The sequence below is a fragment of the Neoarius graeffei genome, chromosome 15, assembly GCF_027579695.1.
Source record: "Neoarius graeffei isolate fNeoGra1 chromosome 15, fNeoGra1.pri, whole genome shotgun sequence".
Taxonomy (NCBI): Eukaryota; Metazoa; Chordata; class Actinopteri; order Siluriformes; family Ariidae; genus Neoarius; species Neoarius graeffei.
The window spans coordinates 69,313,011-69,336,760 of record NC_083583.1 but is presented as its reverse complement, the minus strand read 5'-3'; the positions used below and the strand labels follow the sequence as shown (position 1 = coordinate 69,336,760).

The 23,750-nt window shown below is 43.3% G+C and overlaps 1 protein-coding gene across 2 annotated transcripts in view; it reads left to right on the top strand.

Annotated features, from left to right (window-relative positions):
* vps13c (vacuolar protein sorting 13 homolog C) overlaps window positions 1-23,750 on the top strand; it is a 353,158-nt gene that overhangs the window by 186,515 nt on the left and 142,893 nt on the right. For both annotated transcript variants that reach the window (XM_060941799.1, XM_060941800.1), the window contains exons 53-56: window positions 10,657-10,746; window positions 10,911-11,066; window positions 11,180-11,444; window positions 18,250-18,410. In XM_060941799.1, coding sequence (XP_060797782.1) covers window positions 10,657-10,746; window positions 10,911-11,066; window positions 11,180-11,444; window positions 18,250-18,410 — 672 coding nt within the window. The remainder of the gene's footprint in view (window positions 1-10,656; window positions 10,747-10,910; window positions 11,067-11,179; window positions 11,445-18,249; window positions 18,411-23,750) is intronic.

The window sequence follows — 23,750 nt, the reverse complement described above, 5'->3', positions numbered from 1 at the left end:
TCACGTTTAAGAAGGGCCCACAAGTTCTCAATAGGGCTTAAGTCAGGTGAGCAAGGGGGTCATGTCATTACGCTGTCATCTTTAAGGTCTTTGCTGGCTAGCCAAGCAGTGAAGTACTTGGATGCATGTGATAGTGCATTGTCCTGCATAAAACTTATGGCCTTTTTGAATGATGCAGATTTCTTCCTGTACCACTACTTGAAGAATGTATCTTCTAGAAACTTGCAGTAGGTTTGGGAGTTGATTTTTAAATCCATCTTCAATTTGAAATGGTCCAACTAGCTCATCCTTAATAATAGCAGCCCATACCAGTACTCCTCCTCCACCTTGCTGGCGTCTGAGTCAAAGTGGTGCTGTTTGTCCATTAGTTATCTAGCCATGGGCCCATCCATCTGGTCCATCGAGTCAATCTCATTTCATCCATCCATAAACCCTTTGAAAAATTTGTCTTCAGATATTTCTTGGCCCAATCTTGATGTTTCAGCTTGAGAGTCATGTTTAGTGGTTTTCGTGTTTCAGCCTTCCTTACCTTGGCCATGTCTCTGAACACTGAACACCTTGTACTTCTGAACACTCTAGACAGGTTGCAGTTCTGGAATATGGTGGCACTGGAGGATAATGGGTTCCTGACAGCTTCATGTTTAATCCTTCTCAAGTCTTTTGTGGTTAATTTGCGTCTTTTCTTCTCCACACATTTTTTCCGACTCTGTTGGCTATTTGCAACAAAACGTTTGATTTGTTCTGTGGTCACGTTTCAATAGCTTAGCTGTTTCAAGAGTGCTGCATCCCTCTGATAGGCATTTTACATTGTTTGTCTTTTCAGTGTCCATTAAATCTCTTTTTAGGCCCATTTTGCCTGAGAAAGAAGCTGCCTAATAATTATGCACACCTTAATATTGGGTGTTAATGACTTTAGGCCACACCCAAATCATTACACAAATAAATACCACCTGAGAATGCTTAAATCCAATTCGCATTCAAGTGTATATAGCTTGGGGTTGGGAAATATGCATAGAAATAATGGTAGGGTCAGAGTACTCACTTGCCTAATAATTGTGCACACAGTGTCCAAAATTGAGATTTAGTAACCTCTGATTGACCGGCTTTGTTCAGAATCTGGGGCAGGCCTACTGTTAATTTGTGAATGATCATCATGTAGAGAAAGATTATTAAAAGTATTGAAGTTACAGCCAAATCAATTTATTTGCATCAGTTTCAAAATATGAATTTTTAAACACCAGTCTCTATTTTATTAGTAATAATTGATTTATAACTGGTTGTTAGAATGCAGGCACTTACAGATGTATGCGCAGAGGAGAGCGGGGGCAGACTGAATCAAAGCCAAGACGAGAGACTAGAATCAGAGTTGTTCTACAAGCTAGGGTCGGGTGATTGGCGAACAACACAAGGAGCAAAGAGCAAAAATGTGAGAGAGAAAGCGAAAGGGTCAGAAATACAAGAAGCAGTCAGAAGAAATAAGGCTTGGTATGTACTGAGCAGGCAGAACGATACTTTGCACTGGAGTGTTTGTTTGGGGAGCTTAAATAGAGGGACAGGTGATTAAGGAAATGACAGATAGCTGAGTTTCAGTAGGCTGGAGACAGAGGGCACTGTGTGTCTTGGGAGCTGTAGTCCAGTGTGTCCATGTTTGTTGTTTGTTCTTTCTCAGCAGGTTTACTGACAGAAACCCCCTGAGGAGCCACATTCTTTCTTGGATGACCCCTACCTCTGGGTGCTGGTTTATTAGGATATTGGGCATGAAACTCGTGTTTCAGAAGTGGGCCAAGAATGTCCCTGGTCTTGACCCAATTTTGTTCCTCGGGTCCATATCCTTCCCAATCTACCAGGTGCTCGACTTGTCCTCCTCTTTGTCTTGAGTCGAGGATCTTATTTACCTGGTAGATGGGCTTTCCCTCTAGTAGGGTGTTCCTGGACTGGTGTGTTGCTGGCAAGGGGCCCCGGGATAGTGGGTTTCAGGTGTGAAACATGGAATGTAGGAGATACTCGGCTGTGAGGGGGAAGTTCAAGACGGTATGATACTTCATTAATGCGGCGTAAAACCTTAAATGGCCCAATGTAGCATGGCTAGAGTTTTCTACAGGTTATTAAAAGTATTGAAGTTCTCTCGGATTCTTCGTGGCCACCCATACTCTGTCACCAGGAAGAAAGTTAGGAGTCTCTCCTCTATGCTTATCTGCATATTCATTGTACTTGTACAATTGATTCTAAACGCTGATGGACCTCCTCCCAGATGGTTTGACTGCATCTGAACCAGCCATCGATGGCTTGTACCTGGCTGGGTATGTCATCCCAGGGAAACAAGGGCGGTTGGTAGCGGAGTATGCACTGAAACGGTGTTAGTTGGTTAGCTGAGTGTTTAAGTGAGTTTTGTGCATACTCGGCCTAAGGAAGGAAGCGTGCACAGTCCCTCTGGTTACGCATGCAGTAGATCCTCAAAAATTACCCGATCTCCTGATTTGCTCTCTCTACTTGGCTGTTTGACTGGGGGTGATAGCTGGATGTGAGATTTACAGATACTCTCTCCCTCTCCATGAGGCTTGTCCAAAAATGTGAAATGAATTGGGATCCCCAGTCACTGATTATATCCTCGGGGATGCCATAGTATCTGAAGATTTGTTGAAATAACGGGGAGGGGGTGTCTCAGAACCTTTACTCGAGCACATTCGGAACATGAAGTTGTGAACTGGTTGATTTCCGTGAGCATGTTCTCCCACCAGTACTTGTTCCTTAACATTTGGTGTGTGCGTTGACTACCCGGATGTCCCATGGTGGGAGATGCATGCGCCCAGGTCATGAGTCTGCTGCAAAGATGCTTGGGTACAACCCCAATTCCAAAAAAGTTGGGACAAAGTACAAATTGTAAATAAAAACGGAACGTAATAATTTACAAATCTCAAAAACTGATATTGTATTCACAATAGAACATAGACAACATATCAAATGTTGAAAGTGAGACATTTTGAAATTTCATGCCAAATATTGGCTCATTTGAAATTTCATGACAGCAACACATCTCAAAGTTGGGACAGGGGCAATAAGAGGCTGGAAAAGTGAAAGGTACAAAAAAGGAACAGCTGGAGGACCAAATTGCAACTCATTAGGTCAATTGGCAATAGGTCATGAACATGACTGGGTATAAAAAGTACATCTTGGAGTGGCAGCGGCTCTCAGAAGTAAAGATGGGAAGAGGATCACCAATCCCCCTAATTCTGCACCAACAAATAGTGGAGCAATATCAGAAAGGAGTTCGACAGTGTAAAATTGCAAAGAGTTTGAACATATGATCCTCTACAGTGCATAATATCATCAAAAGATTCAGAGAATCTGGAAGAATCTCTGTGCGTAAGGGTCAAGGCCGGAAAACCATACTGGGTGCCCGTGATCTTCGGGCCCTTAGACGGCACTGCATCACATACAGGCATGCTTCTGTATTGGAAATCACAAAATGGGCTCAGGAATATTTCCAGAGAACATTATCTGTGAACACAATTCACCATGCCATCTGCTGTTGCCAGCTAAAACTCTATAGTTCAAAGAAGAAGCCGTATATAAACATGATCCAGAAGCACAGACGTCTTCTCTGGGCCAAGGCTCATTTAAAATGGACTGTGGCAAAGTGGAAAACTGTTCTGTGGTCAGATGAATCAAAATTTGAAGTTCTTTATGGAAATCAGGGACGCCGTGTCATTCGGACTAAAGAGGAGAAGGACGACCCAAGTTGTTATCAGCGCTCAGTTCAGAAGCCTGCATCTCTGATGGTATGGGGTTGCATTAGTGCATGTGGCATGGGCAGCTTACACATCTGGAAAGACACCATCAATGCTGAAAGGTACAGTATATCCAGGTTCTAGAGCAACATATGCTCCCATCCAGACGATGTCTCTTTGAGGGAAGACCTTGCATTTTCTAACGTGACAATGCCAAACCACATACTGCATCAATTACAGCATCATGGCTGCGTAGAAGAAGGGTCCAGGTACTGAACTGGCCAGCCTGCAGTCCAGATCTTTCACCCATAGAAAACATTTGGCGCATCATAAAACAGAAGATACAACAAAAAAGACCTAAGACAAGAGCAACTAGAATCCTACGTTAGACAAGAATGGGTTAACATTCCTATCCCTAAACTTGAGCAACTTGTCTCCTCAGTCCCCAGACGTTTACAGACTGTTGTAAAGAGAAAAGGGGATGTCTCACAGTGGTAAACATGGCCTTGTCCCAACTTTTTTGAGATGTGTTGTTGTCATGAAATTTAAAATCACCTAATTTTTCTCTTTAAATGATACATTTTCTGAGTTTAAACATTTGATATGTCATCTATGTTCTATTCTGAATAAAATATGGAATTTTGAAACTTCCACATCATTGCATTCCGTTTTTATTTACAATTTGTACTTTGTCCCAACTTTTTTGGAATCGGGGCTGTACATTGAGAAGACCAAGTGGGAGATGAATGGGACTGGTTTGAGGTTGTGACTTACTTATTTCCTTGTCCAGTTCCCAGGTGATGGATTGTACAAAACACTGTGGCGGGAGGATGGGATGAGAAACTGAGTCTTGGTGGGATGGACCGAAAGCCCTGGATAGAGCGTCTGCTTTGGTATTTTTGGAACCTGGATGGAATGAAATTGTGAAGTCGAATCAGGTGAAGAATAATGCACACCTGGCCTGACAAGGATTTAACCCTTTGGCTTTCCTGAGATATCCTAGGTTCTTGTGATCTGTGAGAATTACAAAAGGGTGAGTAGCTCCCTCTAACGAATGTCGCCACTCCTCAAGGGCTAGTTTGATGGTGAGCAGTTCTCTGTTCCCCACGTCATAATTCCTTTCTGCTGAAGTTAGTTTCTTTGAAAAGAAAGCTACTGAGTGTAGCTTTTGTTTTTCCCCAAAACATTGGGAAAGGATGGCCCCTACTCAGACGCATCTACTTCTACGATGAACGGCTTAGTAGGGTCGGGATGCTGGAGTATGGGGGCCAAAATGAAGGCAAACTTGAGCCGACTAAAGGCTTCTTCTGCTGCTGGGTTCCACTGTAGGCGCTTGGGACCCTTCTTCAGCAATGTGGTTAAGGGAGCTGCCAGAGTGCTGAAACCTCGAATGAACCGGCGGTAGAAGTTCGCAAAGCCCAAGAACTGTTGAAGATCCTTTATGAATTTGGGTGTTGGCCAGGAAGTAACAGCTGATATCTTAGATGTTTACTCCATCTGTGCTGATGATATAGCCAGGGAAGGTGATCTTACTTTGATGAAACTCACATTTTTCAACCTTTACATAGAGATTGTTCTGCTCTGTTCTGCTCTGATGTGTTCCTGGTGACTTTGGACATCTGAGGAGTACATCAGGATGATATCAATATAGGCGATGGCATATTTGCCTAGCATGTCCCATAGCACGTCATTGATAAGGCGTTGGAACATGCTGGGTGCCGAAGAAAGGCCATAAGGCATGACCCGGTTCTCAAAGTGTCCAGTGGTAGTGCTGAAGGATGTTTTCCATTCATCGCCCTTTATCCTGGTCAGATTATACGCTCTGCGCAGGTCAAGCTTAGAAAAGATCCTTGCGGCTCCGAGTTGCTCCAGAGCTGCTGGAACCAGGGGAAGACGATAAGGGTATTTTATGGTGACCTGATTTAAACCTCCGTAATTGATGCTGGTTTCATTTTTGTGGAAAAACAAGGATGTGGACTAAGGCGCGCGCGCGCGCGCACACACACACACACATTTTATGTATATATATATATATATATACAGCTGGATAGTACAGTGGTAATGCTCACTGACTACGACGCAGGAGATCGGGGTTCGAATCCCGGTCGGGGCAAAACATCATCCAGTAAGGGTCCTTAGGCAAAACCCCTCATGATATATCAGCCTACCTCAGGAATGAGTGAAAAAATAACTGATAGAGTCATACCGGCTCAGACGTCGCCCGGGTCAACAAGGTCTGCGTCAGTTGCTAGGGAACCAGGGCAAACTGATGAGAAATGGGCTACTGGAACAAGACATCGATGGACGAGGACAGAAAATACGGATTTGCTGGAATGCTACTATACAAGCAATCCCAGAGAGAGGGGATACATGCAGAGAATGTGGGACCATTGGATACTTCGAAACCCACAATCAAGGCTAACAAAGAAACAGCTATTAGCCCAGTGTTCCAACATCCATAATCGAAATCTGCTATCACAACTAGAGATTAATGAAATACAACAACGATGCTACGGCAAGGGGGAGCCAGGAAGACAGGTCAGCGGGGAGATGTCATCATCCCCACAACCAGAGATTGGGTACCAAGCCCCAACAGCTAACAGCCTCAACACAAGAGCTGCTGACCTGAGAAGGAAGATCGTGACCCAACTGGAAACCTGGAGCCCCCGACAAATACCGAAGCTGAGTTGCCAAGTACCTTCAGAAGATCTACTAGTAGATGTGAATGCTGCTCTGAAGACAATCTCCACAAGAACCATCACTGAGACCAACAAGCTGATACACAGTACAGCAACAGTAATCATGGAGATGCTTGGACACAAGGTGGGCTCGGGACATAACAAACAGTATCCACCATGGAAGAGACGATTAGAGGCCAAGATAAAGGCAGCAAGGAGAGAAGTTAGCCAGCTAGCTGAACTACAGAAAGGGAACATGGTGAATAAAGGGGCGCCCAGGAAGTACAACTCACTCTCTATACCAGAGGCACTCGAAACTGCCAAACAGCGACTAACAGCTCTGGCCACCCGGTTGAGGAGATACACCAAGGAAGGAGAGGCCAGGAGAATAAACAAGCTGTTCTCCACTGAACCAGCCAAGGTGTACTCTCAATGGCAGGGGAACAACAACCGGTCAGACCCACCAAGAGCTGAGGTGGAAAAATACTGGAAAGACATATGGGAAAGAAAGGCATCACACAACACCGATGCCCAATGGTTAGTGGACCTAAGAGCTGACCACAGCAACCTCCCAGAACAAGAACCAGTAACCATCTCAATGGCAGACGTCCAAGAAAGAGTGTCAAAGATGAAGAGCTGGACAGCACCAGGCCCCGATATGATCCATACGTACTGGCTGAAGAAGCTAACTGCACTCCATGAACGCCTAGCAGCACAGATGAACCAGCTGCTGAGGGATGGAACCCACCCAGAATGGCTAACCCAAGGCAGGACAGTCCTAATCATGAAGGACCCCCAGAAGGGACCCATCCCATCCAACTACCGGCCAATTACCTGTCTCTGCACAACATGGAAGGCCCTGTCAGGCATCATTGCGGCAAAAATGAGTAAGCATGTGGCTCAATACATGAGCGAGGCACAGAAAGGAATTGGCAGTAACACCAGAGGAGCCAAGCACCAGCTACTGGCTGATAGAACAGTCGCCCGAGACTGTAAGAAGAGACAGACCAACCTGTGCACTGCCTGGATTGACTACAAGAAAGCCTACGACTCAATGCCACACACATGGATACTGGAATGTCTGGAACTGTATAAGATCAACAGGAACCTAAGGACCTTCATACAGAACTCAATGGAAATGTGGAAGACAACCCTAGAGGCCAACTCAAAACCCATTGCCCAAGTCAACATCAAGTGCGGCATATACCAAGGAGATGCGCTATCACCACTGCTGTTCTGCATAGGCCTGAACCCCCTCAGTCAGATCATCACGAAGAGCGGCTACGGGTACCGATTCCGTAGTGGGGCAACAATCAGCCACCTGCTCTACATGGATGACATCAAGCTGTATGCCAGGAATGAGCGAGAAATAGACTCGCTGATCCACACCACCCGGATCTACAGCGATGACATAGGGATGTCATTCGGATTGGACAAGTGTGGCCGGATGGTCTCAAAGAGAGGCAAGATGATCCGGACTGAAGGGATTGACCTACCAGAGGGCAACATAGGTGATATCCAAGACAGCTACAAGTACCTTGGCATCCCACAGGCTAATGGAAACCATGAAGAGGCCACAAGGAAGTCAACCACAGCCAAATACCTCCAGAGAGTAAGGCAGGTCCTGAAAAGTCAGCTGAATGGTAAAAACAAGGTCCGAGCCATCAACATGTACGCACTACCAGTCATCAGATACCCCGCTGGTATCATAAACTGGCCAAAGGAGGAGATAGAAGCCACAGATATCAAGACTAGAAAGCTCCTCACCATGCATGGAGGGTTCCACCCCAAGTCCAGCACCCTGAGACTATACACTAAGCGGAAAGAGGGAGGCCGAGGGCTAGTGAGCGTCAAGACCACGGTCCAGGATGAAACATCGAAAATCCGAGAATACATCAGAAAGATGGCCCCAAAGGATGAACTGCTAAGTGAATGTCTCAGGCAGCAGAACCCTGATGAGAGTGCAGAGGAGGAGGAGGAACAGACAACCTGGAGAGACAAACCCCTACATGGCATGTACCACCGTCAGATAGAGGAAGTGGCTGATATCAAGAAATCCTACCAGTGGCTGGATAATGCAGGACTGACAGACAGCACAGAGGCACTAATCATGGCAGCGCAAGAACAGGCCATAAGCACAAGAGCCATAGAGGCCAGGATCTACCAGAGTAGATCAGACCCAAGATGCAGACTGTGCAAAGAAGCCCCTGAAACAGTCCAGCACATAGTAGCGGGGTGTAAGATGCTAGCTGGATCAGCGTACATGGAGAGGCACAACCAAGTGGCTGGGATAGTATACAGGAACATCTGCAACCAGTATGGAATAGAAATACCCAAGTCCCAATGGGCCATACCACAGAAGGTGGCTGAGAACAACAGGGCCAAGATTCTGTGGGACTTCAGCTTCCAGACTGACAAACAGATCCTGGCTAACCAACCGGACATAGTGGTGGTGGACAAAGAGCAGAAGAGGGTGGTGGTGATAGATGTGGCGATCCCAGCTGACGCCAACATCAGGAAGAAGGAACATGAGAAACTTGAGAAGTATCAAGGGTTGAAAGAGCAGCTGGAACGGATGTGGAAGGTCAAGGGTTGCGTGGTCCCCGTGGTAGTGGGGGCACTTGGGGCAGTAACCCCCAAACTGGGAGAGTGGCTCCAGCAAATCCCAGGAACAACATCTGAAGCCTCAGTCCAGAAGAGCGCAGTCCTAGGAACATCGAAGATACTGCGCAGAACCCTCAAACTCCCAGGCCTCTGGTAGAGGACCCGAGCTTGAGGATGACATGGATACCACCCCCCCCGCCGGGGGTGAGAAGGAGATTTTTTTTTTTTTTTATGCGTGTATGTGTGTGTGTGTGTGTGTGTATATATATATATATATATACACACAGGGTCCACTTAAGTCATTTTTCTGATTTCTGAAGACAGCAGAAATGGTTCTGGGCATCTGGTGTTAAAGCCATTTATCGTTCATTTGCTGTCCAAATGGCTTTTTGGACAGCAAATGGTGATTGCTCTAATGCAATCACAATGCACAAATCTTGGTGTATGGAGCTGAGCAACGTGGTCCTGTGGACTCAAACTAGGGGCTTTCAGACATCCTTCACAACTTGACCCAGTCAGTGAACTCCAAAACCAGAGGACTGTCAGAAGAAAATCAAGGCCTGTGAAAAGATTTAGCTGTAGATTCAGCTCCTTGGACATGGTAAATTTTCAAGAAATTGTAGACTCTCTTTACAGTCTGCTTGCTGATAAATATGACTCTCTTAGAAAGTAACGGTGATGATACACGGGGCAACTTTTTGGGCAATGTTGCCGAGCAATGTTGCTGGCAACGGGCAACTAGGTGAGACACAGGGCAACTTTTCAGGGCAACTAACAATGGGCAACAACAGTTAGCAACGGCAGTTTACAGTTAGCTAAAAAAAAATCGATGTCTTAATTTTTGCTGTGACCATTTAATCAAGCTGTCTGTTGTTTTTTAGAGCTTTGGTGAGGTAAATTCCTTCATATAGAATATTAAAATAACTTACCAGCGTAAAAACAGATGAGGAGTCTCTCCATCTCTTCACTCCACTGACACTGAGCGGCCGCCATATTTGTTTGAAATTTCTGATCCGAACCTCACCGGAGGTCACATGACTCGATACGTTCTGATTGGCTTATCTCAAAAAGTTGCCAGAGATTATCAAAACCATTCAGAAAGAAACAATGTTGCCCAATCTCAATAGAAAAGAGTCAAAACGCAATTGCCCAGCAACATTGCTTGGCAACATTGCCCAAAAAGTTGCCCCGTGTATCATCACCATTAGAGGGGCAAGAAACTGGGAGGAGCAAGGGAACTTAAGAGCAAACACTGCAGCATTTAATGCACAAGGAAGTGTTATAATTCACCTATTTCTTGAAGTATTTCCTATATTTAAAAAAATAGCATGTTGCAAAGTGCTTTTTCATTTGCAGTTAATGTTATTGCTTTTACTTTTACATGTTTTTTTTATGCATATATCCTTAGATTTGCACACACTTTGGTTAAAGAAAGATTCTATTGCTGCTTGAACACACATACATCCATAAGTGTCCATCAAATACAACTTTGCTGAAGTACAAATGCTGCTGATTTTGAATAAGAATGAGAGTATACCAAAGTCATGATAATCACAGGTTGTATTATTATCATAAAGTGACTTATTCACAATGATCCTTTCCTGTTGTCAACTGAGGAGGTTTTATTGATTTCCCTGTTGTTTCAGGTGAACTATTTTAATGAGTCTCATGCTGTTTGGGAGCCCCTCTTAGAGAGAGTCGATAACGGCAAACGCAGATGGAACCTTGGAATTGAGGTATTCGCTACTTAGTGGTTAAATTGTGCTTGTATATTGTGCATGTTGGTGTAGGAGTACTATATATATTTACTTGCGTTTTGAGCATTTTTGTTGTTGCCCCACTGTGTTTTTTATATATTATACTTTAGCTTCCTGTTTATTCTGTTTCTGACAACACGTAGATAAAGAATAACCCTGCTTGGGATAAGAGCCCTGTTCCTGGTGATGACTTCATAGTACTGCCTGAATCTTGCACATGCATCAACATCTGCTCCAAAGACACCATGAACATTACATTGTCCAAATGCTGCCTGAATGTCTTTCACAACCTCACTCAGGTGTACATTCATTTGATCTAAAATGAGATAAAGATGATAAAATATTACAAAGTAAAAGTTTTGTTGAATTTTCATGTATTGGCTTATTCTGCTAATTTGTGTTTGAATGTCAGGCTTTCTCAGAGGGCACTGTCTCCACATTTGATCACTCACTGAAAGAGAAAGCTCCATTTACGATCCAGAATTCCCTTGGCATCCCACTGTTCATCCAGCACGGTGTTAATCTACGTGTGGCTGATTCACCAACTCAAAGTAAAATGCCTGAAGTAGGAGTGGGGGAATCCTTGGATTTGGAATATTCTATATTTGAATTTTCAGCACAGGCAAAACTGTCCATGCTGCAGAGACAGGAGAGCTGCCTTTTCAACCTTAGCATAGGTATTTGCATCCTCTGCATCATATTCTATAGTACTATGGGAGACAAATTTTTTCCTTAGAAAACCACTTTCTCAACTTAAATATCTAAAATTTCATGAAAAAACGTATTGAATAGCCAAATTTCTCCTCAAAATCAAATTAGAAATGGGAAATTGAAAGGTCAAATTTGAGTCAGAACTGCACTGTACATTTTTATATTCATTAAAGAATATAAACAACTTCCAGGTAAACAAGCCTGGTTTACGTTGCACTCCTGTCAGCAGACATTTTTACACCTGGAGGAATGCTCTGTTGTGAGCAAGGCATCAAAAGCTGCAAACTTGCCACCTGGATCCTATGCCTACCTTCTCGTCAAAACATGTCTTTCTTCTCTTTGCCTCACCCATAACCATATTATTTCTGCTTCTCTTAGTTCCCAGTGCTGTTTCTCTCAACTTAAAAGTGGATGGAAATCGCTCTACTTCATGAAAAAAAATTGTTTCTTCCAAATTGAAACTCATGCTGTGTCTGAAATAATTCACTCTTTCACTACTCCCTACTCACTATCTAGGGAATTCTATATACAGTAGAGGACTGTATAGTGAGCTCATTGGTAGAATGAGCTTTCAGACACTACTTTGCTGCACCGTTGTTTACGTCATTATTGTCGCACAATTAAAACATGCCAGATCAGTCAGCTGGTGGGTTTTCAAAATAGTAAATACATGCATGTAGTTTTGTGATAAATACATATTATACCAAGTGTATTTCCCACATTAATAACTTTTTTTTTTAACCTGGCTACAAAACAATTACCTTTTCCAGTTGAGAGTACGCTGTGCGCATTTTGGCTGCCGCTTCTCACTGGAGCGTTTTATCCCCCCCCCCATTTGCTTTTCTTTTTGTGCTTGTATAGTTTGATGTTTGTTCTTGGTTTGAATATTTTTTGTTTGAATATTTTGTCTGCCGGTTTTCAAGTCAAGTTTATTACACTTTTATAGCACTTTTAACAATAGACATTGTCGCAAAACAGCTGTACAGAATTTTAATGACTTTAAACATGAGCTAATTTTATCCTTAACCAATGAGCAAGCTGGTTGTGGTGTAGCTCCGGACCCAGTTTTGGGTGTCAGTTTCCTTTAGGCCTTGGTCCGCCGTGGGTGATGCCTGTGCTCCTCGCTATGGACTGCAATGAGCTTGTTGCTCTTTTTAACATCGTGGTTGTCCAGCATTCTGTGCAGCTGTGCTTTTGTGCTTGGTGCGGTGTTCTGAGCAATGTTACCCGGTGGCATTACGGTGGCTGTGCAGGCGGTTTGGGACATACCAGCTCTCTGTGTGGCGGTGCTTCTGTGCTCACTTTGTGGATCCATGGCGCGGTGTTCCAAGCGATGTTGCCTGGTGGCATTACGGTGGCTGTGCAGGTGGTGTGAGACATACCTTTGTGCCTTTTGGTGGGACTGTGAGTAGCTACGCTATTGGAATTACATCCTGACTCTCTTTTGGTGGACTTTTTTTTTTTTGTTAAGCAACCTTGGGTATGAGAAAGGCACTATATAAGTTGAACTTTATTATTATTATTATAAATACAAAATACTTTGTGTCTGATGCATCTTTCAGTTATTTTAAATCAAGGCTGAATACTTTCTTTGCCTTTTAATAAATCAAATTTGAGGCTTTAGAGTAATTCACCGCTCTGCACTGTAACTTATTCTTGTATTTTATCTGTCTTATTCTATTTTAGCTTATTTTCTATTCTCTTACTATTTTTAATTGTACTTGAATGTCCGTTTATAATGTATTTCTTCCTCTGTCCATTCACCCCCAACATACTACAATATAATTGCCATTTTCGCACCACAACTTATAAATTTGTCTCGTGAAACCGCAATGCATGATGGTGTATATTGCTTGGTTAGTGACCATTGCTTGTACACTACTTTTCACGATGCATTGTGGGATACTACGAATCCACTATATAGGTTGTAATGATTCTCACTATACATTCGGACAGCACTACAAAATGGCGAACTTGCTATATAGTCCACTATATACAGTGGTATGCAAGAGTTTGGGCACCCCTGGTCAAAATTGCTGTTGCTGTGAACAGTTAAGCAAGTTGAAGATGAAATTATCTCCAAAAGGCATAAAGTTAAAGATGACTCATTCCCTTTATATTTTAAGCAAAAAAAATTTTTTTATTTTCATCTTTTACATTTTCAAAATGACAAAAAAGGAAAAGGGCCCGGAGCAAAAGTTTGGGCATCCTGCATGGTTAGTACCTAGTAACACCCCCTTTGGCAAGTATCACAGCTTGTAAACACTTTTTGTAACCAGCTAATAAGCTTTCAGTTCTTACCTGGGGGATTTTCACACATTCATCCTTGCAAAAGGCTTCCAGTTCTACAAGTTTCTTGGGCTGTCTTGCATGCACTGCTCTTTTGAGATCTCTCCACAGATTTTCAATGATGTTTAGGTCAGGGGACTGTGAGGGCCATGGCAAAACCTTCAGCTTGTGCCTCTTGAGGTATTCCATTGTAGATTTTGAGGTGTGTTTTGGATCATTGTCTTATTGTAGGGCCCATCCTCTTTTTAACTTCAACTTTTTTACAGATGGTGTGATGTTTGCTTCCAGAATTTGCTGGTATTTATTCGAATCCATGCTTCCCTTGACCAATGAAATGTGCCCTGTGCCACTGGGTGCAACACAACCCCAAAGCATGATCGATCCACACCCATGCTTCAGAGTTGGAGTGGTGTTCTTTTCCTGGAATTTGGCACTTTTTTTTCTCCAAACATACCTTTGCACATTGCGGCCAAAAAGTTATATTTTGATTTCATCAGTCCACAGGACTTGTTTCCAAAATGCATCAGGCTTATTTAGATGTTCATTTGCAAACTTCAGATGCTGAATTTTGTGGCTAGGATGCAGGAAAGATTTTCTTCTGATGACTCTTCCATGAAGGTCATATTTGTTCAGGTGTCGCTGCATAGTAGAACAGTGCACCACCACTCCAGGGTCTGCTAAATCTTTCTGAAAGTCTTTTGCAGTCAAACAGGGGTTTTTATTTGTCTTTCTAGCAATCCAATGAGCAGTTCTTTCAGAAAGTTTTCTTCATCTTCCAGACCTCACCTTGACCTCCACTGTTTCTGTTAACTGCCATTTCTTAATAACATTACAATCTGAGGAAACGACTACCTGAAAACACTTTGCTGTGTTCTTGTAGCCTTCTCCTGCTTTGTGAACAGTTTTATTATTCAGAATGCGAGGGAGTTGCTTAGAGGAGCCCATGGCTATTGATTTTAGGGACAAGTTTGAGGAGTCAGAGAATTTATATGGCTTTGAAATCTGCATCATCTGACCTTTCCTAATGAAGAATTTGAACAAGCCATAGCTCAGTAAGCTAATTAAGATCTGGAACCTTGGTAAAAGTTACCTGCAAACTCAAATGTATTGGGGTGCCCAAACTTTTGCATGGTGTTCCTTTTCTTTTTTCACTCTCCAATTGTACAAAACAAAAATAATACACAAATCTTGAAGAAAACGCTGAAATGTGTCATCTTTACCTTTATGCCTTTTGGTGATCAGTTCATCTTCTGCTCACTTAACTATTCACAGTAACAGACATTTTCAGTAAGGGTGCCCAAACATTTGCATGTCACTGTAGTGAGTGATTTCGGACACAGCATCACTGTAATCGCTCCAGTTCTAAAAACAGAATTTGACTCTAAATGGGTTAATAACTGAAGACCTATTTCAAACATCCTTTGATAGCGGCACAGCCTCCAACAATCTGTTTGATAGCTCTCAGTCTGATTTCACAGCAAACCACAGTATGGAAACACAAAAGTTCCAAAATCTATAGTTTACCCATAACATTTATGATTAACTGGTGATTATGGTATGATTAACTCACTATATAGTGGACTATATAGCGAGTTCACCATTTTGTAGTGCTGCCCGATGGTGGTCAGAGATCTGGAGTGTTTGTTCCTCCATTTGCTGTTTTCTCAGCAATTTGTCTGCTCCCCCTCTTAGAAACAGTTCACTTGCTGCCCAGCAGACCGTATTGCATCCAGCCTGAATTGCTATGGAATATGCTCAAGAATCAGTGCTTGGATCTCCTGGTGAATTGCCACCAACTGTGTGCCTACTACCTTGGTATCAACTTAATCAGGCAACTAGCCACAAACTTTTAAAGAAAGCTGAAAGTGCAGTGCTGTGTATGCCTGGATTGCCAGCAGCAATCCAGGCATACACAGCAATCCTGGACATTGCCAGCAGCATGCAAGCAAACCTGTGAAGTCTGCCCTGTATGCCTGGCCTGCTCTTTGGGCCTATGGCCAAAGAAGCCTGAGGGAGGAGTGTTTAGGCTTTGGAACTGCAAAGTCAAAAGAACAAAGTAGACTGGCCACGTTTTGGTAACACCAAGGACTGAATCAATACTTTATTGTCCTCTGAAGGACCACAGGCCTTGTAAGAGCTGCAAGTATACAAAATCAAGCAATCAAGGCCCTAACAAACACCCAGATGCTTCTTGTCCACACTGTGGCCAAGTTTACATTAGACCGTATCTGTCTCGTTTTCTTCGCGGATACACTGTCCGTTTACATTAAAACGCCAGGAAACGGGAATCCGCCAGGGTCCACGTATTCAATCCAGATCGTGTCTGGTCCGGTGCTGTGTAAACATTGAGAATACGCGGATACGCTGTGCTGAGCTCTAGCTGGCGTCGTCATTGGACAACGTCACTGTGACATCCACCTTCCTGATTCGCTGGGGTTGGTCATGTGACGCAACTGCTGAAAAACGGCGCGGACTTCCGCCTTGTATCACCTTTCATTAAAGAGTATAAAAGTATGAAAATACTGCAAATACTGATGCAAATACTGCCCATTGTGTAGTTATGATTGTCTTTAGGCTTGCCATCCTTCCACTTGCAAGTGGTAAGTGACTCGCATGCCTGACATGCACTGAGATCACACACACAGTGGCTCAGTCCCAAATCACTGCTCGTGCGCTATACTCGCGCGCTCTGTGAGCTGCGCAGGGCCGGAGTGCGCACCCTCCAGAGGGCACTTGCTGTTCAGGGCGGAGTGATTTGGAGCGCAGGATGCCTGCGGAGCCGAGCGTATCCGTGTATTGGCGTTGCTATGTGCACGCGAATCGTGTATTGGCGTTGCTGTGTGCACACTAATCGTTTTAAAAATGTTAATCTGATGATCCGCTGATACGGTCTAATGTAAACCCCACCTATGTGTTAGGCCTTAAGTGGTGCTTCCACTTGAAATCAGTGATTGGCAGTAGCTATCAATAGGATGCTTTGCAGCTGAAAACACCACCAGGGCAGTGAATACTTGTGTACTTCCACAACCAATCTTGTGCTATAGCACCATCACAGACATCAGAACATTCACCAGGAAGATGGGTGCGAGCCACTACGGCTGATCCAAGCTCCTTTTGAGAATTCAGGATTTGTTGATTGCAGCTATAGCAGTGGCCTCCTGGAACTAAGGAGCAGTCAGAAATGTGTTAGCAGCCAGCCTCTACCCCAGGCTTGATCAACATTATGATGTTGCTAAAAAGGGGCACAGTGTCTGACCCGCTGCAGATGCAAAACCTTTCCCATGAAATATGTTCCTCTATGAGTGGTGGACCTCTTTGCCTACCTGTATGTGTTCCCACCTCCTTTGCTACTTCTGCCCATGCTGCACAAAATTTAGAAATTTAGACTATTAGACTAGAAATTTATTTTAATGCTTGTCATCTTGTTATTCATGTATCACCATATCATGAATCAACAAGGTCACTCTGGAGTCATCTTGACCTTTGCATATGAAAGGTGAGTCTGTTACCAAGGTGCCCTTTTTCTCGCCCTTTTTTGCTCAAGTGCTAGCAAAGAAGGAGGCTTTAGAGAAGCCCATTTCAGTATGGCATACTACAGGGGCTGAAGAAGGAGGCTTTAGAGAAGCCCATTTCAGTATGGCATACTACAGGGGCTGAAATGATGGGGTCGTATAGGACTCTAGTATAAAGGTAAGAGCACATGCCAGGATCTCGGATGAGACTGATAGACTAACTTGCTCTCTTCAGAAAGAGATGAGTTTCTGAGCCCAGAAAGAAGCAATATCCATCATGATGTTACATGCATCAATGATTGTCTGCATACCATTTGTGGAACAGTTTCTGCCTGAGAACATACAAGGCTCATGGACAAGGTAATTTTGCATTCAGGAATGCATCTTGGACATCCGGGTCACAGTACTGCATCAGCTTTTCACTCCAAGGGGCCAAGCCCACAGGTGCAGGTAACCTGGATGAGAGTTCTAAACCATTTCCTCCATTTAGGGCAGTAACTCTATAAGGGAGCTGTCAAGGCAATCCATTTTGTAGTGAGAGTAGCAGGCCCCACTGTGGTTGTTTAAATTCTGCTGAACTCCTGCCTCCCAAAACATTCAACATACTGTAGGTGGCTTGGCTACTCTAAATTGCTACATCTGTGTGTGGGCATGGTGCCTTATGATGGACTAGTGTGCCATGCAGGGTGTATTCTTGCCTTTCACCGAGTGTTCCCAGGGTAGGCTGTGGATCCACTGTGACCATGATAAAGCAGATACTAAAGATGAATAAATGATCCTTTGAATAATTTAGAAGTTGAATCATTTCTGTATAAATGATTGACATGTTAGAAAATTGAACTGTGCTATAATGGTGAATTTTTGTTATTAAAAAAAATTATTCATAATAAATTCATAGTAATTAATAATTGGTAAGTAATGGTTCAAATATAAATGTTTTTGTCACTGTGATAACGTACTTTATCTGCAGTGCCCACAGGCTATAGCGAGATCTCTAACATTCCTTTGGATAAGCCGGGCCGGAGGCTCTATAACGTACGAACAGCGATGCTTCGGGAGTCTGTATCTGTGCTACTGCAGATCAGTGCTACAGAAGGCAACAAAGTAATCACTGTGCGATCCCCACTACAGGTAAATTAATTTATTTCACATGCAAAGCTCATAAATAAGGCTTGATATTGTATCCAAAAATACTAATATTGCTAACAAGTGAGTTCAGTAGTGGAGACTAATAAAAATAAAATGGATCACACTTTGGAATACTCATATGCCCTTATTTTTGGATGTTATTAGCAAATAATAATAAGGTGAAGGTTTCTTGAAGTATTTTATAATGGAAGTCTGTCAGAGCGCAGGCACTTACAGATGTATGTGCAGGGGACAGCAGGGGTGCAAACTGGTAACAAAGCCAAATCGTGAGACAGGAAGTGGAGTCAGAAAGCAGGAAAGGGTTAGTCAATCAGTAAACAGAGCAATAGAGGCAAGACAGGTAATGTAAATGAAGAGATAAAGCGAGGGTCAGAAATACAAGAGGCAGGCAGTAAATGAAAGGCTTAGTATGGACTGGAGAAAACACAGAATGATACTTCACACTGAGGGTGTGTAAGTGGGAGGCTTAAGTAGCGTGACTCAAATCTAATCGCATTAATTCAAAAATTTGGAGAGTTCTCTGGATATAAAATAAACTTCTCTAAGTCATCACTATTATTTCTAAATAAAAATGAATGTCAGACACCAACTATAAAGACACCGTTTACAAATGCAAAAAATGGTTTTACTTATTTAGGCGTTAAAATTACACCTGAAATCAAAACTATTGTGTCTTCAAATTATGACTCACGAACAGAAAATGTCACAAATACATTAAACCGCTTGACAGTAATGCCAATTTCAATGATCGGTCGTATTAATATAATAAAAATGGATATACCGCCAAAATTCCTGTACCTTTTTCAATTAATCCCACTCCCACTTCCCAAGTGTTTTTTTTTGATAAAATTAATAACATTATTGCTAAATTCATTTGGAACAATAAAAAAAGCTAGACTGCGATTGAAGTTGCTTTACTTGCCGTATGAGAGAGGTGGCCTTCGTCTTCCAAACCTGTGGTGGTATTACTGGTCTGCTCAATTAGACTCTGCTTCGTTTTATTTTAGCTCAGATATTCTTCCAGCTTGGGTAAATATTGAGCAAACAACTACATCAGAACTACCCCTCAAGCTGTATCTATATTCAGCAGATCTTAAAACATTGAAAAAAAACCCAAAGAATCGTGTCTGTGAAGATTCTCAGTCATCCAGGTCATAGTAACTGTGGGTGGTAAAAGAGAGCAACTGGACTTGCTTGAAGATTCTTGAAGACGTTTCACCTCTCATCCGAAAGGCTTCTTCAGTTCTGTCTGACTAGTAGGGAGTATCAGATATTTATCCTCTCATGGATGAAAAGCTCATCTAAGGTGTCGTTGAGTCATCCTGTTGGTGTGGGTCAATGGGGGCTGGATGTGAATGGCCTCGAGAGTCGTTTGAGTGATCAATGGATTGCCCGTTAAGGTGATCAATGGAATGCTGATTCTCTCTGTCCTCTTGTGAGTCACTGAAAACGGCTGGGTTTTGGTGTGCATTCAGTTGTCTGGGAAGTGTGCCAAGGACTGCATTGTAGGTGGCTGATAAATGATGTCTTAGGCCCTGTCCACACGGCAACGGATTCAGGTGACTCCGATACAATTGCTTATCGTTTAGGCCTGGCGTCCACACGGCACCGGCGTTTTGGGTGCCCAAAACGCAATCTTTTTGAGAACGGGTTCCAGAGTGGAAAGATCTGGCAATGTTGCCGTTGCGAAGTCATCTGGATGAGTAGAACGGATTTGTTTACGATGACGTCACAACCACATGACTGTGAGTGCTTCACGCCGGGTAGAAGTGTAACGAACTCGATGCGAGTTGTCAACAAATCCTATAACTTGGTTCATGAAACGCGCTTACAAAATATTTACACTGTGAATATTTATTGTGTAATGGTGCAAAGTGAGAGAGAGAGAGAAAATAGCCCTTAGGGCAGAGTCAATCCCGCCAGCAAAAATAGGGAAAAAAAGGAGCGATCTCACCTCTTTAGATGTTGGTTTAAGTCCTACAATACATTCCTCAAAAAGGGCGTAGAACAACAAATTAATCCATCAACGTGTAGCATTCAATTTATTCCGGATTAAAGACGCCGCCTTCCGCGTAGAATCATACGTCATCCTCGCCGCCATATTGGATAGGTCAAAGCGGAGAATAAAGATGCCTCATTCATGTGCTGCGTTTAACTGTACCAACAGGTTTACCGTCCAAACGAGATCACATGGGATTGCCTTTCACAGGTGAGACTGGAAAAATACTTTTCATTGTATTTGGTCATTATAACGTAATTTTACGAACAGATTTTCCTGACTTTGTGGCTAATATGAAGTCTCGCGCATAATAATAGTTTATGCGCATGCGTCCTTACTTCTATTGTTCTGGTGTCTCCGAAGGGACCGTCTTACAGCGCCCCTAGAGGTGTGGCATGTGTATTGCATCGTTTTCAGCAAGCGTTGCGTTGCCATATGGACCTGATATTTTACTGATCGTTGCCCATTTGGACGCGATATATTTTTAAATATCATCTCGTTGCCGTTGTCATGTGGATGTAGCCTTAGACCCCCACCTCTGTTCAGTGATGGCCGTTCCAGGTTGACAAAAATGGCTTCTTTAACTCCTCGCTCATACCAACGATCCTCTCTAGCTAAAATGCATATGTTGCAATCCTGAAATGAGTGTCCTTTGTTGTTAAGATGAAGGTAGACAGCAGAGTCCTGGCCTGAGGAACTGGCTCTCCTGTGTTGAGCCATACGCCTGTGGAGCGGTTGTTTAGTTTCCCAATATACGAATCCGTGCATTCCTCACTGCACTGAATTGCATACACTACATTGTCCTGTTTGTGTCTGGGTATTCTGTCCTTAGGGTGGACCAGTTTCTGCTTCAGGGTGTTACTGGGTCTGAAATGTACCGGAATGTGTGTTTGTAGAAGATCCTCCTGAGTTTCTCAGATAGACCAGAAATGTAGGGAATGACAATGTTCTTGCATTTGTTCCTGTTATCCTCCTATGTTATTACTCCTTCAAGACAACACCTTACTGGATAGAACAAACCTCACCACGGACCAGATTTGCATCCTGCTTGACCTCTGCCTGACTACCACTTATTTCCAGTTTAATGAAAGTTTCTACAGACAGAAGCATGGATGCGCCATGGGCTCACCGGTGTCCCCTATCGTGGCCAATCTTTACATGGAGGAAGTAGAACATAAAGCTTTGACCACTTTTTCAGGAGTTGCTCCCAGCCACTGGTTCAGATATGTGGATGACATCTGGGTTAAAATCAAAACCCATGAAGTGGAAGCCTTCTCTAAGCACATCAATGCAGTGGATATCAACATCAATTTCATTCGGGAGGACGTCAGTGGGAATAATCTAGCCTTCTTGGATTGTGATGTACACATTAGACAAGACAGAAGCCTTAGTATTGAGGTCTACCGGAAACCCACACACACAGACCAGTACCTACTCTTCGACTCTCACCACCCACTGGAACACAAATTGGGGGTCATTAGGACCTTGCAACACAGGGCTCAGAACATCCCTACAACGGTAGAGGGAAAAGAGAAGGAGCAGAATCACATCAAGAAAGCACTTCAGAGCTGCGGGTATCCCAACTGGTCTTTCTTCAAGAGTAGAAAAAGGAACATAACAGACAAGGACGATAACAGGAACAAACGCAAGAACATTGTCATTCCCTACATTTCTGGTCTATCTGAGAAACTCAGGAGGATCTTCTACAAACACAACATTCCGGTACATTTCAGACCCAGTAACACCCTGAAGCAGAAACTGGTCCACCCTAAGGACAGAATACCCAGACACAAACAGGACAACATAGTGTATGCAATTCAGTGCAGTGAGGAATGCACGGATTCGTATATTGGGGACACTAAACAACCGCTCCACAGGCGTATGGCTCAACACAGGAGAGCCAGTTCCTCAGGCCAGGACTCTGCTGTCTATTTTCATCTTAACAACAAAGGACACTCATTTCAGGATTGCAACGTACGCATTTTAGCTAGAGAGGATCGTTGGTATGAGCGAGGAGTTAAAGAAGTCATTTTTGTCAACCTGGAACGGCCATCACTGAACAGAGGTGGGGGTCTAAGGCTACATCCACACGACAACGGCAACGAGATGTTATTTAAAAATATATCGCGTCCAAATGGGCAACAATCAGTAAAATATCAGGTCCATATGGCAACGCAACGCTTGCCGAAAACGATGCAATACACATGCCACACCTCTAGGGGCGCTGTAAGACGGTCCCTTCGGAGACACCAGAACAATAGAAGAAGTAAGGACGCATGCGCATAAACTATTATGCGCGAGACTTCATATTAGCCACAAAGTCAGGAAAATCTGTTTGTAAAATTACATTATAATGACCAAATACAATGAAAAGTATTTTTCCAGTCTCACCTGTGAAAGGTAATCCCATGTGATCTCGTTTGGACGGCAAACCTGTTGGTACAGTTAAATGCAGCTAATCTTTATTCTCCACTTTGACCTCTCCAAAATGGCGGCGAGGATGACGTTTAATTCTACGCGGAAGGCGGCGTCTTTAAAGGTCCGGAATAAATTGAATGATACACGTTGATGGATTAATTTGTTGTTTCTCACCTGTGAAAGGTAATCCCATGTGATCTCGTTTGGACGGCAAACCTGTTGGTACAGTTAAACGCAGCTAATCTTTATTCTCCGCTTTGACCTCTCCAAAATGGCGGCGAGGATGACGTTTGATTCTACACGGAAGGCGGCGTCTTTAAAGGTCCGAAATAAATTGAATGATACACGTTGATGGATTAATTTGTTGTTTCTCACCTGTGAAAGGTAATCCCATGTGATCTCGTTTGGACGGTAAACCTGTTGGTACAGTTAAACGCAGCTAATCTTTATTCTCCGCTTTGACCTCTCCAAAATGGCGGCGAGGATGACGTATGATTCTACGTGGAAGGCGGCGTCTTTAATGGTCCGGAATAAATTGAATGATACACGTTGATGGATTAATTTGTTGTTTCTCACCTGTGAAAGGTAATCCCATGTGATCTCATTTGGACAGTAAACCTGTTGGTACAGTTAAACGCAGCTAATCTTTATTCTCCGCTTTGACCTCTCCAAAATGGCGGCGAGGATGACGTATGATTCTACGTGGAAGGCGGCGACTTTAATGGTCCGGAATAAATTGAATGATACACGTTGATGGATTAATTTGTTGTTTCTCACCTGTGAAAGGTAATCCCATATGATCTCGTTTGGACGGTAAACCTGTTGGTACAGTTAAACGCAGCACATGAATCTTTATTCTCCGCTTTGACCTATCCAATATGGCGACGAGGATGACGTATGATTCT